The sequence below is a fragment of the Simochromis diagramma genome, unplaced genomic scaffold (assembly GCF_900408965.1).
Source record: "Simochromis diagramma unplaced genomic scaffold, fSimDia1.1 OVJJ01000483.1, whole genome shotgun sequence".
NCBI lineage: Eukaryota > Metazoa > Chordata > Actinopteri > Cichliformes > Cichlidae > Simochromis > Simochromis diagramma.
In genome coordinates this window covers 4,857,243-4,872,828 of record NW_024386835.1, presented here as the reverse complement: position 1 = coordinate 4,872,828, position 15,586 = coordinate 4,857,243, and the positions used below count along the sequence as shown (strand labels likewise).

Here is a 15,586-nt window from a genome sequence, read left to right as displayed (position 1 = left end):
CATGCAAATTCAAAAAACCGTCTTGGATTCTTTATTTATATTTCCCCCTTTCTTTTCTTCTTCATCTTCTTCTTCTTCTTTTTTAGCAGCAGTCATTTTTGTTTTATCCCTGTGGATTTTCCTCTTGTGGCAACTGTTTATGCTTGTCTCTCTGTTATTATGATTTATACATTATTTATATCCAAATGCTAAAAACACAGTAATATTTAAAAAAAAAAACTCTGCAGCTCAGAAAGATTATCTCAGAAATGTATTTTTTAAAACAATTTATATGCAAAGAGACCGGCAGCCTGCGTTATAGTCTGCTCGGTGTCTCAGATAGAATCAGCTGTTGTGGGAATTTATTGGCATAAATAGTGAGATTATCTTTTCTTTATAACATTGGAGTTAAAAAAAACTCAACTTTAACATTTTTGACTTCTTGGCTTTAACTTATCTGACCTCTCTGCTTCACAACAAACAGCATGTGATGTGCTTCAGAATGAATTTTAATTGGCTCACAGCAATCAAAAAGCAGTCACACATATAGCCAGTGAAATAAACGACCAACAATCTAAGTCATATATTTTGACCTGCCACTGTATTTACACAGCCGTGGTGTGACGGGATTCGGTCGGTGTCATTTTTTGCCCTCACTGGCACATTTGTTGAGCCAAATCCAAACAGCTCTCCATCTGATTATGACGACGCTCTAATTAAAAATGTAATTCTGATAAAAAGGTATCTCACTTTTTTAAGCTGTGGCTTTCGGCCAGTCGGTATTTAGCATTTGAATAAGTCAGCTGATTTATAAAGAGATTTATTTTAACAAAGAAATGAATCAAACGGTGAAAGAAGGCTTTGTTTTAAATCTGCTTGATCTAATTAATTGCTCTCTTCTCATGGGGTGTTTTATTGCGTGTGAGCTGAAGTACAGCAATGACAAAGAACATTTTTTATTGAATTTGCATGTAGTGAGAGTGCTCGATAAGGCGTGCACTGTCATCCGTTTGTTTTCCACATCGATGTTTTGATCAATTCATTAATAAGTCTTGAAGTCAGATTTGTTTCTGTATTAAAACGATAACACGGCATCGTGTAATGATGGCTTCTATCTGTGTATGCAGATACGCAGCGGCGGTGCAGGATGGCTCTCAGTACTTTGTGCTCCTCATCATCACAGACGGCGTCATTTCAGACATGGCCCAGACCAAAGAGGCCATTGTAAATGTAAGAATGGGAAAGTGGGAGAGCATTTCCTGTTCTACAAAGAAAAGGCTACATACACCCAACTTGTTTTGGCGTTAATGAGGACACTTTTGAACTCAATGATGCTGTGTAGCATAGGCTAAAGGCCATTATTTAAATAATAAATTGTAATTTAAGAATATAAAAGTGTTTCCTGGAGATACAAAAATCTCAACAGTCTTATTTCTGTGCCCAACTACAAACAGAAGCTGATTAAACTTTGTTCCCCTTACTCTACTCTCTCTCTACCATTACCATTCATATTTCAACATGCTCAGTATTTCCTTTGCTTAGTGGGGACTATGTGCACTTGTTTCACTTCGGCAAAGAATGACAGCATTCACTGTTTTCTGCTGTCAGTAACGACGCTAGCACCAGTTCTTCTCTCCTCTGCTCCCTGTTTCACCATATCTGTATGCATATGTGTGGGCAGAGGGAAACATGGAGTAGAGCAGAGCAGACAGATGTAGTGGAGATTAAAAAAAATAGTTGAATTGCCAGCAGCTCATTGCTGTCGGTGCTGATAGAAGCGAGGCTAGTGCTGAGCTGAGAACTAGCAGCTCCTGCTGATAACATTACAGCTGCACCTTCTAACAAGCAAAGACAGAAGGGCTTTGACTGATTCACGGTGCCAGAGACGAAATTCACCTATATGCACCACAAGAGGTTACTTTGTTTGTCTTCATACAATCTTGTAGCAGTAAGGAGCGCAATCAAACTCATTTTTCATCAATATGGAGCAACAAAACTGGTGTAGTGTAAAATGAAGTGCAGCAATAAATGTTGTTTTTAGTTGATTTTAGGGATGATTATGCGGTTAAGTGTGCACTGATTGCATGACAAACTCAAGGTTACAGCAAGAGGGCCAGACGGCCTGTTTCACTGTTTTTAAGCTACAATGAGCTAATCAACTGTTGGCGCTAACTTTTCATGAGGTATCAAGTAAAAGTCTACTGATTGAGAAAATTACATATAGCTCTGTTGCTCAGTACATCCTCAAATGTCTTATTTAGTCTGACCTGCTGACTGACAATCAATGGACGTGTTAGCTGCAGCTATTCAGCTGCTCTTGGAAATAAAAATTGTTATGTCTCCGATCAGCTCTAGCATGCCCTAAAACTTCTTTGTGGTTTTCTCTTCAGTCCATAGAACAGCACTGTGGTTTAATAATGGCCGCTGCAGTACGCAGAGAAAAAGGACTGGAATCATGGCTTCAAGCAAGCCGCATGTTTAGAACTGTAATTACACGTTTAGAAACTTTCTCATCAATGATACATAGACCATTAAATTACCTCAAGGTATTCCCTTTCTACCAGTGGACTATTAATAAATACGAGATATGAAAAGATGAAGGGCATCTGGCGTAAAAAATTTGCTAAATCAAATATGCGGAGCTCCCCGCTGTGGCGACCCCCTGTGAATAAGACAGCAGCTGAAAGTTTGGCTTATTTATACTGCCTCAGTAAATAAAGCAGCACAGCATTGTGTATTATTCCTCAGAGCTTCCCCCCCAAACTTGTCCTCACACCTTTCTTTCCCCAGCCTAAAACAGTAGGTAGCTGCTGTTCTCCCCTTTTCCTTTTCCTCCGTCTCTTCCCCTTTTCTTCCACTCCTCCTCAGCCTGCCACAGGCACAGAACACCCAGCAGACTGGATTTAAAGGGAATTTGCGACTGTTAGTCAAAACATTAGAACAGCCACACCTTCCTTTTAAGATCTTGCCTGCTGCTCTATCACACTGCCTCCACCTCTTCTGATCTACTGATGCTTGCTGCTTCCACTGCTTGCCTTTTTACCCTCCACGGATCCCGGGCGAGGGAGGACACATGTGCTGAGGTTATATAAGCCTTTCTCATACATATTCACACTTGAAGAAAGACCTAAGAAACAGAGTGAGAGGAAGTGAGTGCCTGAGTTTATATTTGTACACATGTACGACAACTGGAGAGCGGTGTTTGCGGTATGTCTGGTTAACATGTGGACATGTGGCTTATCATGCGGGTTTATCAGTCACAACTGATTCTGCTGCATTAGAGAAATCCACCTGTCAATCACTCAGCAGCCCCCTCCTCTGCTCGGGTTGCTCTGCTGCCTCATTTTCTTTACCTCTGTGGAATCATGAGTCTCCCTCGCTCACACACACAAAGACCTGCTGTCTCGCTCCATCTTTTTCCCACTCAGAGATCTACACCTCTTTGTCTTCATCTGCACCCTCCATACTTCTGTCACCACATTCAGACTATAAAAAAAAATCCTCTGCTGCCTTTGATTTCCTTCCTTTCTCATCTTCTTCTTGTTATCTGTCTGTGCTTTGTGCTCTGTCTCTTTATCGGTGCAGGGACCCAACAAAAGCACTTCACTTCACAACCATTTAACCTCCATTTTTTTTGCACTGTTTAGATGTTGATGCGAAATCAAGTTTATGGTGCAGAGAAATGAGCCATGTTGAAAGAAAACTGAAGTTATGTGGATGCAGCTGCAGTTTTTTAAGTTAATTATCCTCCTGAAATGGAAGGACATAATTTGAGTTTCAGAAGTAGCGGCTGCTGGATCTCTGTAAAAAGCACAGCTAGTAAGGGAAACACAGCTCATTGCTTTTCAATGATTGTTAAAAGATTCAAATTCCTGTGGTAACAGTTCGTGTATATGACACGACCTTTTCAGCTTGCGTCTGTCATGACCAGCATAATAAAGTCGAGCATATAATACACGACACCTGGGAACATATTTATCACTCAGTTTTTATTTTTGAACAAATGGGCATTTGTTTTCTGACAGACTCACAAAAAAGAGCTTTATCTATTCAAATAAATAATCATTAAGGAAAATGAGCATGATGTAAACTGAATGTATACCAATGAAGTAAATTTCATTAGATTTTTGCAGGTAAGTCAAATGGTTAAAAAACAGCATTTTGATGCATATAGTAGCTACTCTGACTTTATCAGCTGTATTCAGCTACATCCTTTATCTAATGTAGGTTTTTCATACTTGCATCCTGGAAGTGAAAGCACAGAGTTTAAGGTTTTCATCAACTGTCTTCGTCAGTCTTTGTATGTTTATGTGATATCGCATATTACAATCCTAAAGACGATACTCAACTGAAAACACGAACCTACTCCTGCGTTTCTCTGTAATGTAAGGGAATATTTATTATAGTGATGTTCCTTATCGTCTCCTTAACAGATGGACCAATCTCAACAAAACATTGCACGAACATCGTCACGCATACAGCAATTATTAACGTGTATATGTTTTAAAAAACATTTATTATAAATCCCAGTTCTTTTTATTTTTTCATCCATGCAAATGCAATGTTAAATTCTCTATTTACGTCTATTTGTGTTTCACGGTCACCAAAATTTGCATCCAAGTGTAATTTTCTTCATGTCACTGCTGAATATGAAGAATCTGAAAAAGCACCATAGGCCAGGATAGTAGTAGTAATAGGAAACAATATACAGCTAGTGGCTAGAGAGAGGGACAAAAATGAACTATAGGGCTGACCTGAATGTTTTGTGGGAGGAGTAACCTTCCCCGTAATGTACATATGTTTGTCACACAGGCACTGTCATGTTAGTGATCACTGTGATGCTGTTGCTTGGCTGAGAAAACTGTATTCAATATAAAAAACATTTTGTGGGTAAAAATCTGATTACATTCAGCCACATTCTTCTTAATGCAGTCAATACTAGTCTGTCAAGATGTGAATGATAGTGGGCTGCTTTGTTTAATAACTGGCTGAACACAGAATACACTCTGACAGTTCAAAGGTAAGGTCTGCACTCACTGATAATTGTGTTATTTTTAAAAGTCTTCGATCCTAAATTTTCCTCTGAGCTGACATCTGAGGCAGCCAATGTCAGACAGTCTAGTAACATAGCTGACCATGTGTGAATGAAATGGTTATTACTCTAAACATAAATCCATAAAGCCCCTTAAGCTCATATGTGTAATTGCAATAACACAAACACTCATCAAAGCATGCACATGCCTGGCATTTGAATTTAAGAAGCATAAACAAAGTGAAGTTGCAAGTTTTGACTGACACTTTGTTTTGTTGTCTCATTAGACTGGATCTCTGCTGCAAAACAGGGTGACAGGAGGACTGCAAAAGTGGGGCATGGTGGATTGCCAGGTTATTTTTAGTGGCATTTGATGTTGAGATGTGTGTGTCTCTGGCTGCGCATACACTTACGGATATCTGCGAGTATGAGTGGGAGGACAGGCACTGACAGGAGTCGCGTTGAACACTGATAATCGCGTTGATGTGATGTGGCTGAGGTACTGAGGACACAAACTGCTCTCATCCCTGTGGGGGAAAAAAGAGGTTGCCTGATTTGCCACAGTGCATTTGTCTTGTGCCAGCAAGTTTAACCCTGGTGATGTGACTGCTTTGTAAAAAATATGTGAGTCTAGGAAACCTTATTAGATGTAACAGGAGATTTTGCATTGAGCTTTCATGGTGTCATTTATGCGGAAAGGCCACTTCTAGACATAAATGGATAAAGTACAATGCTTAGAATATTAATTTATGTCTAATATTTATTTCTACAAAGTAAAATTATACAACATTGCACTTTTCGTGGTTGCAAACTCCACAAAGATTGACTCCTAAGCTAGTTGGGAGAAAACATGCTGTCCAGATGAGCACTGAATAACCTTTCCCCTTTAGCAGATATCCTGATTGTGAAAATGGCATTCTAACATACAAATATCTAATATACAAATATTTGTTTGTATCACCAGAAGTTTACAAGTTGTTGCTTATATAATAAAGTATGGGGCGGCATGGTGGGGAAGTGGTTAGCACTGTTGTCTAACAGTAAGAAGTTGGTCGGGGTTAGGTTAATTGGTTACGTTAATTAGGCAGCCGGCATGTCCAAGATGTTCCCCACCTCTCTTCCCATGGCAGCTAGGATAGGCTCACTCCCTCTACCACCCTAAATGTTCTCTTTGTTACACTTGCACACTTTCATGGTACTGTGCAGATAGGTGTGTTTCCAGACTGACTCCATTGAGATTCGGGTTCTGGGAGGCTCATGCCGTTATTTGTGGAAACTTATATGCGTGTTTCACCGTGTTGTCATGCTGTGGAATAAAATTTTTGACCAATAGGATGGTTCCCTAGTGATGCTGCATAATGGATGGAAGAAAATGTAATGTGTCATGATAGAGCGATCCAGTGGTTAAGTGGTAAGAACCGTCACTTCAAAGCAATGAGGTTCTGGGTTAAACTTTTATGGGTGAATTTTCTATCTGGGCCTCCCTCCGAGTACTTTGGTGTCCTAATTAGTCTAAAGACATGCAATTTATTGATGATTGTAAATTGCCCACAGGGTTGTGGTCAATAAAGTGCATAGATAAAGTGATGCATGAGTCATTAAATGTGGCTAGACTATGAAAGTACTCTATAAATGCCAGTTTATTTCCAAGTGCCTTTTGGTTGCACACTGCACGTGTTTATATCTCAGCTGGATGAAGTTTGTTTTTACTTTTCATTCTCTTTTCATTTCTTTTCATCTACCTAAGTGAAAAATACCAGCAAATCTAATGAATGCAGGACAGCCCCGCATGTTCCACTTGTAGCTTGTGCAATTATGTGCACATTAATTGTTGACTAGATATATACACCCACAGAAGCTCTCTCACACAGACTGGTAAATTACAGCACAGTGAGAAATAATTTAGGAAATGTAGCAGCACCATATTATTTGCTGTTGTGTTCATTTATTTTCCATCTAAGGTTTGTGCCGATCTCTTCCACAGTATCAAGACTAACTGCACTCGACATGAGTCCCCAGTGTGGCCTGGGAGTGGCTGGGTGGGTGAATGAGGATGGTTGCCCTAGTGACTGAGTTGGCACCTCCTCCCTCTCCCTCTTCTCCTGGTTCATAAATGCGACCATCCAGCTGTTTTCCCTTTAGTCTCAGCCAGCTTCGTAGTTTCACACTTCTGTTCGGCATTCAACCAGGCGGCAAATTCCGACATAAACGTCTACAAATATTTGTGTGAAAATAAAAAATCTGCCACTTTTAGCTATTAAAACAGCATGAGATACCAGTGTGGCATTTCAGATGACACTACTAGTGTTTTCAGTGAGTTAATCTCCATTCCTCAGTCTGACAATCAGCATTTAATGGTCCGTTGCTGAGTGAAGCCTCTACATAACAGCTGGTGTCATTCAAATGACAGAAAATTGGATTCTGAAATATCAGAAATCTGGGATAAGTTTAGGGAAATGTATAGATATTTTGCATTAGCATCTTGTTTCATTAGCTTTTCTGACTGACCTCTTGCTTCTTTCTCCCCCTTTTATTTTTTCTCTGAAAGTCTGTACTTACCCAAAGGTCATTTAGCTAGTTAAAGGTTGATATAGACCTTTTCTGCTGCTGCAGTCTGCTGCATGTAAAAGAGCGTGTAACTAGTACAATGTCATTATGTCACTGTAATAGGCACAAGAAGTTAGTGGTAATGGTGACAAGCTATGTGAGCTAGAAAAAATTGAGTTGTTTCATTTCTATTTCTCTGCAGGGTGCCAAGCTTCCTATGTCAATCATCATAGTCGGAGTGGGTCAGGCTGAGTTTGACGGTACGTTAGCTTTAAATTTTTACCTTTAGAATGATTGTAATTGTAAAGACCTGGTTTATTAAGGAGGTAAAGCGTTTATGTGCGTTTCAAAATAAACGTGTGATGAAAATTATTATTATTATTAAATTACATCATGCATTATCTTCTGGAGTAATGAAAGAACTGATATAGCTGTGAGACAGCCTCTATCAGCCAATCAAATCAGCCAACCAGTGTATCAGTCATTCTCCACGAATAATTGACAATTTAATTCAACTCGCAGTCTGTTATAATAAGAGCTGGTTCTAACCTCACTGGCACTAATTCTGAGAAATACCAGAGAGAAAATTACTGTACAAACTCATTTGTCTCAGTAGAGAAAGGAATGAGGAGGTGGATGCAGGCATAATTGTAGAAGAAATGGCTGGGGTTAATTGCTGGGTTTGCAGTATTTAGTGCTGATGATTCTAAATTGCACAGTCTATATTAAAGGACTTATTAGTTGATTAGACATGCAAAAAAGAACAATTATAGCTTTTACTAGTGCTAAAAGATCATATTTAAATTTGGATTTTTATCATCTGTGATAAATAAACCTTTTAGTGTAAGAACCTTTTGTCACAAAGGCAGCTGCCTCTAACCAGTTTTCACACTATGTGTGTGTGGTTGTGTGAACTTGTGTCTTCCAGCTATGGTGGAGCTGGATGGTGATGACATCAGGATCTCATCCCGGGGGAAACTGGCAGAGCGAGACATAGTTCAGGTGACTGGCCTTTACAGCATGAAACAAACTTTGGCTGTATTCATTGCACGCACTGAGTCTGAGAATCACGTTGGGGTCAAAGGTCATGGAATTTACACAGAATATCTTTTGTCAGTGAAGGGAGAGACAGAAAACAACGGTGAATTATATCCCCCCCACGAATCATTACAAGCAATAACAAAGGGTAAAAAAAAGTCTTTAAGAGTAATTTATCAGACTATAGAGGGAAAAGATGTCTTTTTGCTCGAGCACATTCATTCTCCTAAGGGAAACCATATCAGAGGATTAGTGACGGATGAGCATCCTAAAGCTTTCAGGATCCTGCAAATGTTGACTAACATAGGGGCTTAAACATGAGCCTCAGAGATTTCTCCATTCGGTGTCCCACCCTGCTCTCCAAACCTGCTTGTGTACAGTGTCAAAAAGTATTAGGAGCTTTCCATGGATCACAACAGTTGTCCAATAAGCCCGGATGATATTATATCAGCTAGGCAAAACCATGTGCTGTTTAATACAGTTTCCCACATCACACCACTCTGTATCGACAAACTTTAAATATTAAATCACTGTCATTTCAAATCATTTTTACGTCTGTTGTTTTTCCTCAGTTTGTTCCTTTCAGAGATTATATGGACCGGACAGGTAACCACGTACTAAGCATGGCACGACTTGCTAAAGATGTGCTAGCAGAGATCCCTGACCAGTTCATCTCTTACATGAAGAGCCGGGGAATCAAACCCAACCCGGCGCCACCTCCTTACACACCGCCGGGACACACACATCACCACACTCAGATCTGATGCCCTCCTCTTTGGCTTTTCACTGAGGACTGACAATAATCAGCAGCTTCTCAGAGTCCAGTGGAAACTCTCTGCCTCCTGTTTTTTTTTTTTTTTTTTGTGCAAAAGGAGAAGGGGCACCACGAAACGGGTGTTGAATTTTGTGCTGTACACTCCAACGACTATTGGAGTAGTACTTTCTGTTTTCCTGTGATATATTCCTCTGTTTGGTTTCTCTTGAAGAGAAACTACAAACCTTTCAGGACTCGTGGGTAAAAGCCTTTTAGGCAGTGACTGTTTCATGTCCAATATGACAGCAGGTTGGTTAAAAACGATCATGTTGTGGTTAAAACTTGTGCCTGTTTGTGGTTGTTTCTCTAAGTGTATCAGGACATGTGAACTTTAACCTGAACCTTGCTCGTCAGTCACTGGTGTGGCCTAATACAGTGAAATTTTTTAGGCACCTTTTTCCCTTCTGGAATAAGTTTTTATATTTGGGAATATTTCTGTATCTGCTGATGCAACCGTTATGAAGAAAGAAAAGCCGTAAGAGTGTCGTTTACAATTTATTACCCTGAAGATTAATCAGGCTTGTCATACCATGACACTTCACCACCTGTCCTTCAGAGATTTAGCGAGTAAATGTTTATAAGAGCATGTCATATAAGTTTAAGGCACATAATCCAGTATTTATTCTCAAATGTTATTCAGAGTGGCATGGACCTTTGATAGATTGTTTTAACACCATAAAAATTTACCCATTTTGAAGTGGTCAACAGTTACTTTAAGTGAGTTGGATTGAAAAGCACAACCTGACTACACACAAGTGTAAGGATTATGAAGATAAAAGGTTAACCCCGCTTAATCATTCTGCTGCTATTCATTGTGTTTGAAGAAACTACAACTGAGATACTTTTGCACCACAATCAAAGGTGCATGTAACTTTCTACACACAAGTTTTAATACAGAGGCTTGTTCACCACAGGATGTGTTGCACATGAAGAGCATTAACTACAGCCCCATTTCCAAAAAAATTGGGAAGCTGCATAAACTGCTAATAAAAACAGATTGTTGTGATTTCTAAATCATTTACAGTAATCCCTAGATTTACTTGAAAGTGCTACAAACAGATAACATGTCTGTTGAAAGAGACAAATCATTTTTTGGGGGGAAAAATATTTCTTCTTTTTGAATTTCATGCCAGCAACAGTCTTCAAAAACGTTGTGTCAGCGCCAAGAAAAAAATGGGTAAGTTGTGTTGAGGCTGAGTCTTTCAGTGCGACTGCTGTTCTTCATTCTGTGTCGGCAAAGAGTTTCACAATTGAAGAAGGTCTCTCCCGGTAAATAAAAAAATATTGGGATTTCATTATCTTCCATATATAATATTGTAATGTCTGGAGAAATCTCTGTAACACAAGAACAAGGCTGACACCCAATGTTGTATGACAACCATGAAGTTCAACTGCCTCAAATGCCCTTTATTTAAAAACAGACACAATTCTGCAGAAAGAATTACAGACTGAGATCAGCAAAACTGTAAAACCCAGGAAAGATGATGTAATGCTTTGGATTAGATGTATGGTAATCCCTTTGTTTTAATATTTCCTGAGCAATCTTTAAACATTGCATCTTTCTCCTGCCTTAACCAGGCAGCTCCACAAGGCCAACAAGCAGATGCTGCATGAGCTCATAGCTAATTTGCATGCGGTTACAGAATGTAAGTACCAAGGCCATTTCTCAGTTGTTACTGCTTATCCCATATTTAAAACCTAACAAAATGTGCTTTTAATAAAAAAATAAATGAAAGTTCAAAGAAATGCAGCTGTTAAACTGTCAGAGCGCGGTGAAGCAGAAGCAGAACACGTGACTCTGAATGTTTAAATTGCAATTTTGTACATGTTTGTCCATATAGCAGAATAGTCACACCCCTAAACATGCCCCCTTTTCTTTTTTCTTTTATATATTGCTGGCATTGAATCCAAAATACCTCCCCCCCCAAAAAAAACAAAACAAAAACAAACCCAAAACAAACAAACCATCACATTATTTGATATATTGTCATTTTTTAATGGCATTAATCGCTGCATTCTGTTTTGATTTACATTTTGCACAATACCAAGTGGTTTTGGAAAAGGATGGTGATTTACTGTAATAGCTTTTAACCATTGAATCCTATAGACTTTTCTTTTTACTTATTTTGAAGTGCACTATAAATATAAAATATATAAGATCGTACATTTAAAAAAAAAGTAAGTTGGAGACAAAAACGATGATCACACATTTTAACAGTATATATATGTATAAATACTATCCAGTGTTAGGTTTCCAACCTGACCTGATCTGAGTTTTAATATCTCCCGCATATTAACTGTCGAGCAATTGCTTTGATTTGCCTTATTTTTAAATAAAACAAATAATTTTATCAGCACACATGTTGATAGCAAAGGGCATTGTTTTAAATATAATCACATATTTCTGATATTTTACACTGACAACCATTAGGACAACCGAGTAGTTACATAAATATGTTCCCTAACTCATTTTCCGTCCCAGTAGCCGGTTATTTTAGCCTTGATGCTATTCTTAACACGCCACCTCTGCAGCCCAGACTCTTTCCCTGACAGTGAAAACCTGTAAGCCCCTGGTGATCACGCATCAGCAGCCACAAAAGCTCCATCCTCATAAACTCCTCCCGAGAGATTTTCATGTAATATAGAGCCGTCCTCCCTGCGCTGTATAACAAGTATCTTCTGGCAGATAGTTCAAAAGCAGTTTCCAAAGCTTCACGATGTATTACATTTAGTGGGCAAGAAATCCTTTAATCTGTGCAAAACACTTTCAAGTTTTTGTTTTAATTTGGCTTTCTGTACAATCTTAAAACCTCTCGCATATCCAGTTTTACAGAGTTTATAAGATTCCTCTTTCCACAACAATGCAACAATGATCCATAAAGTCTTTTGATTGTAGCTGTAAAATAATGAAGTAAAAGGTTTTTGTAATGGAAGAAATTGAAATGATATGATCCACGAAACTGAATGAAATTCTTTTGATCATTATACATGCACAATACATAATACGGGACTACAGTCGTAAGAAGACACAAAGTATTTATGCTTTAGTCAGTTACAGTATTTCAGTGTTATGCTTTGTTTAGTATTCATTAGCAACACCACCTGCCTTTCTACTTTAAGCTTTGTTTACTTAAGGAACAGGAAGCATCGCTACATTTATACAAATCACTGAGGATGGCTATATTTGAAAGCAGCCTATACATGCTGCATAAAAATGAATTTGAAAGGGAGGCGTCTGCGTCCACTTTTAGTTCATTCCATCTTTCATAACGTCATTGTTGCATAGTTTGAAACGGGATCCAATTTTGGTCAAAATTGAAATATGTTATGCTGCAGTCACGCTAAGGAAAACAGTGATTGGAGACTAAAGCACAACCAAATCTTGCAGTCTTGTTGCCTTTGAAACGGCTGCTTTAAAGACGGGGATTGGGTCTGCGACCAGGCGACTTCAAAGCCACTTTGGTGATAAAATGACTATAAGATAGAGTCAGTCTGCTATCAGTTTGTGACTGAATGGGGTCAAGCTGGGAAGTACATCTATTTATGGTCATACGGCAAAAACTGGAAATATGCTGCCATCTGCATTCACAGAAATTCACATTGAATAGAAATTTGAATTCGTTAGTTAACTTCAGAGTCTAGCCAGAACTTTATAGATTTAAAAAGGGATTTAGACCTTTCTCCATGAATGGTGACATAGTTGCTGCAGCACAATGATTTAACTGCAGAGTGACACCGGCGCTTTGAACCAGTACAACCAGAATACAACCAGCTGAGTCAAGGACCTTACTGCAAACAGACAGGTCACTGACGAGGTGCATCAATATTTTGCAGACAGGTTGCCTCCCACCAGGCAACCTGTGCAATCACCTTGCAGTTGAAAGAGGTCTACAGGAGCCTTAAACCTTAAATTCCTAGTCACAAGGAGGTTGCTTTCCTGTTTTTACTCTGTGACTGAGACAATAATAACTTAACGACAGATTTCTAGATGACTTGCTTGTGTTTATTTGATTTCTCTCAGTAGTAATAAACGGCTTCTGAATGCTAGCTGTATCATCTTTTTCTATGTTTGTCTCTCTGACTGTAGTCATTATTCATCTCTTAGTATAATTATTTTGCATTCACATTGCTCGGTTTCCTAGTTTAACCTTCATGTGCCCTTCCTTGGTGTAGAGTAAAAAAAGAATAAAGGAAAAACAAGCCTAAAATGAGCAGCCTACAGCAGACAGTAAAACAATGCGTTTTCCTTTTTTAAACGGATAAAGCCAGACAGAAGCATAATTCATCTGAGCTAAAAAGGTGTCCCTTCAGGTGTCTAATGTAGCAAACAAAGAAGGCCTTAAATAATGTGAAAGGCAGTCTCTCTGTCTCATTTAGTTCTGTACAGAGAAGCAGCTCAGGTGGAGAAGTAAGTGGAGGAGAGAAATTTGATAAATGGGGGTCAAAATGGAAACAGCAATCTGGTTGTTCGTGCGACGTAAAAGAAGAAAGCGTCTGTTTTGTCTGAATTTTGAAGTGTATTATAACAGCTTGTTCACATCTAACACTTTATGTTTGAGAGGAGTTCCTACTGTATATGGTTAATATATTTTTGGCAATATTATTGTATTGAAGATATCTATTGATTTATTTTTGAAGTTTTTATGACAAGCCATCACTCCCCTCTTCTATGTCATTATGGTGACTTCATCTTTTGCCCAAAGCCTGATTTATTAGTAGGATTATCCACTGCATGTTTGCTTGAGGTACTGTAAGAGTGTTTCACTCATGTTGCCATGATCTGTATAAAAATTGGACCCAGCCCAACCAGATTACATACATTACTGTGCCAAACATGGCAGTTACAGTGGACTGTTTGCTATTCCTTCTTTATCATGCCTGGTTCTTCAAACATTTCCTGTCTCACCAGTGGTTGAAAAAAACTGTAGCTAATTTGCATGTTACAGTTAACACTTTATTTATTTATTTTTTTGTCTAATTTAACAAGCTATATTTGTTGTTTATATCTCTTGTATTTTCCGATTAGCATGATTCCCTATTTTTATGTTAAAAGGGTTTTTATCGTACATGATTATTGTCATATGGTGGGTTGTGAAATGCTTTGTATTGGATTGCCTTAAATGAAAATTAATTTAAAAAATTGCTACTTTTACAAATTTTCTTTAAGTGTCATTCTTTGATTTTTTTTTTTTTTATAAAGAAAGAAATATCCTGAAACAATGTAGCGGGTTTGCTCACAGGTTTCATAATACAGTTTATGATCAGTGTATTTATATGACCACATGAAGGATGGGTCACACAGTTAACGGTTTCTGGAGTCACTTGGACTAAAGGTACAAAAAGTCTTTTTTTGAAGTTATTTAACAACAACAAAAGAATGTCGTACTTAAAAATATACATTGGTTAGTGCGTAATTACATCTTCCAACAAAGTTTAGTGTTCTTGTGAGCTTACAATTAATCCAGGGCACGTTTGCGGAAGCCGCCGTATTGCCACACCATCTTGAGTACATTTGTTGAGATGGACATCACCATTCTGCCTAATTACATTGTACATATATGGATAGAAAGCAGCATAATGCATAGTATGTAAGCAGGGAAAGTTTAGGTGTTCAGGTGCAGTGGAGGCAAATTTTCGGTACACTCATTACAGATGAATGGTAGCCAGTTTTAGATCACTGTTCTTGGTGACTCGTCGCCTTGAGGTGAGTCAGAGGTAAAAATGTAGAGTACAGCAAAATATGTTCAATATTGTTTTTCTGTTTTGTTTTGGGTTTTTTTCAGAGGCAGGATTAATATTTTATATGTCATGTGGCTGACTAAAACATGGTTGTCCTACAGCAGCCACTGTAGCTAGGATTATGCCCTTGAATAGGGAGTACTAAAATCTACTATCTACTGACATCTACCAATTTTAGACACTGTCGTCCTACAGTGTGATTTTATTTATGTTTATTTGAGACCCTAAATAGCAATTTATGATCTAAATTACCATGGATTTTAGATATTATGTTTAACTTCATGTAGGAAGATGTGAGACTATTTCTCTATTTATTTCTACTGACAATCAAAAAATTTGAGAAATACTGTGACTACAGGTCATTATGGTCTGTGCACAGTATTTCTATATGCAGAAATACATTAGATGCATAAACAGAGCTGCTCTCAACCATTATC

The 15,586-nt window shown here is 38.4% G+C and overlaps 1 protein-coding gene across 3 annotated transcripts in view; it reads left to right on the top strand.

The window, feature by feature from the left end:
- The window catches only part of cpne5b (copine Vb), a 132,032-nt gene extending 117,470 nt beyond the window's left edge, over window positions 1-14,562 (top strand). For all 3 annotated transcript variants that reach the window (XM_040029275.1, XM_040029276.1, XM_040029277.1), the window contains 4 exons: window positions 1,107-1,209; window positions 7,761-7,818; window positions 8,487-8,560; window positions 9,169-14,562. In XM_040029275.1, coding sequence (XP_039885209.1) covers window positions 1,107-1,209; window positions 7,761-7,818; window positions 8,487-8,560; window positions 9,169-9,360 — 427 coding nt within the window. In that variant the 3' untranslated portion in view covers window positions 9,361-14,562. The remainder of the gene's footprint in view (window positions 1-1,106; window positions 1,210-7,760; window positions 7,819-8,486; window positions 8,561-9,168) is intronic.
- Window positions 14,563-15,586: the final 1,024 nt, after the last annotated feature.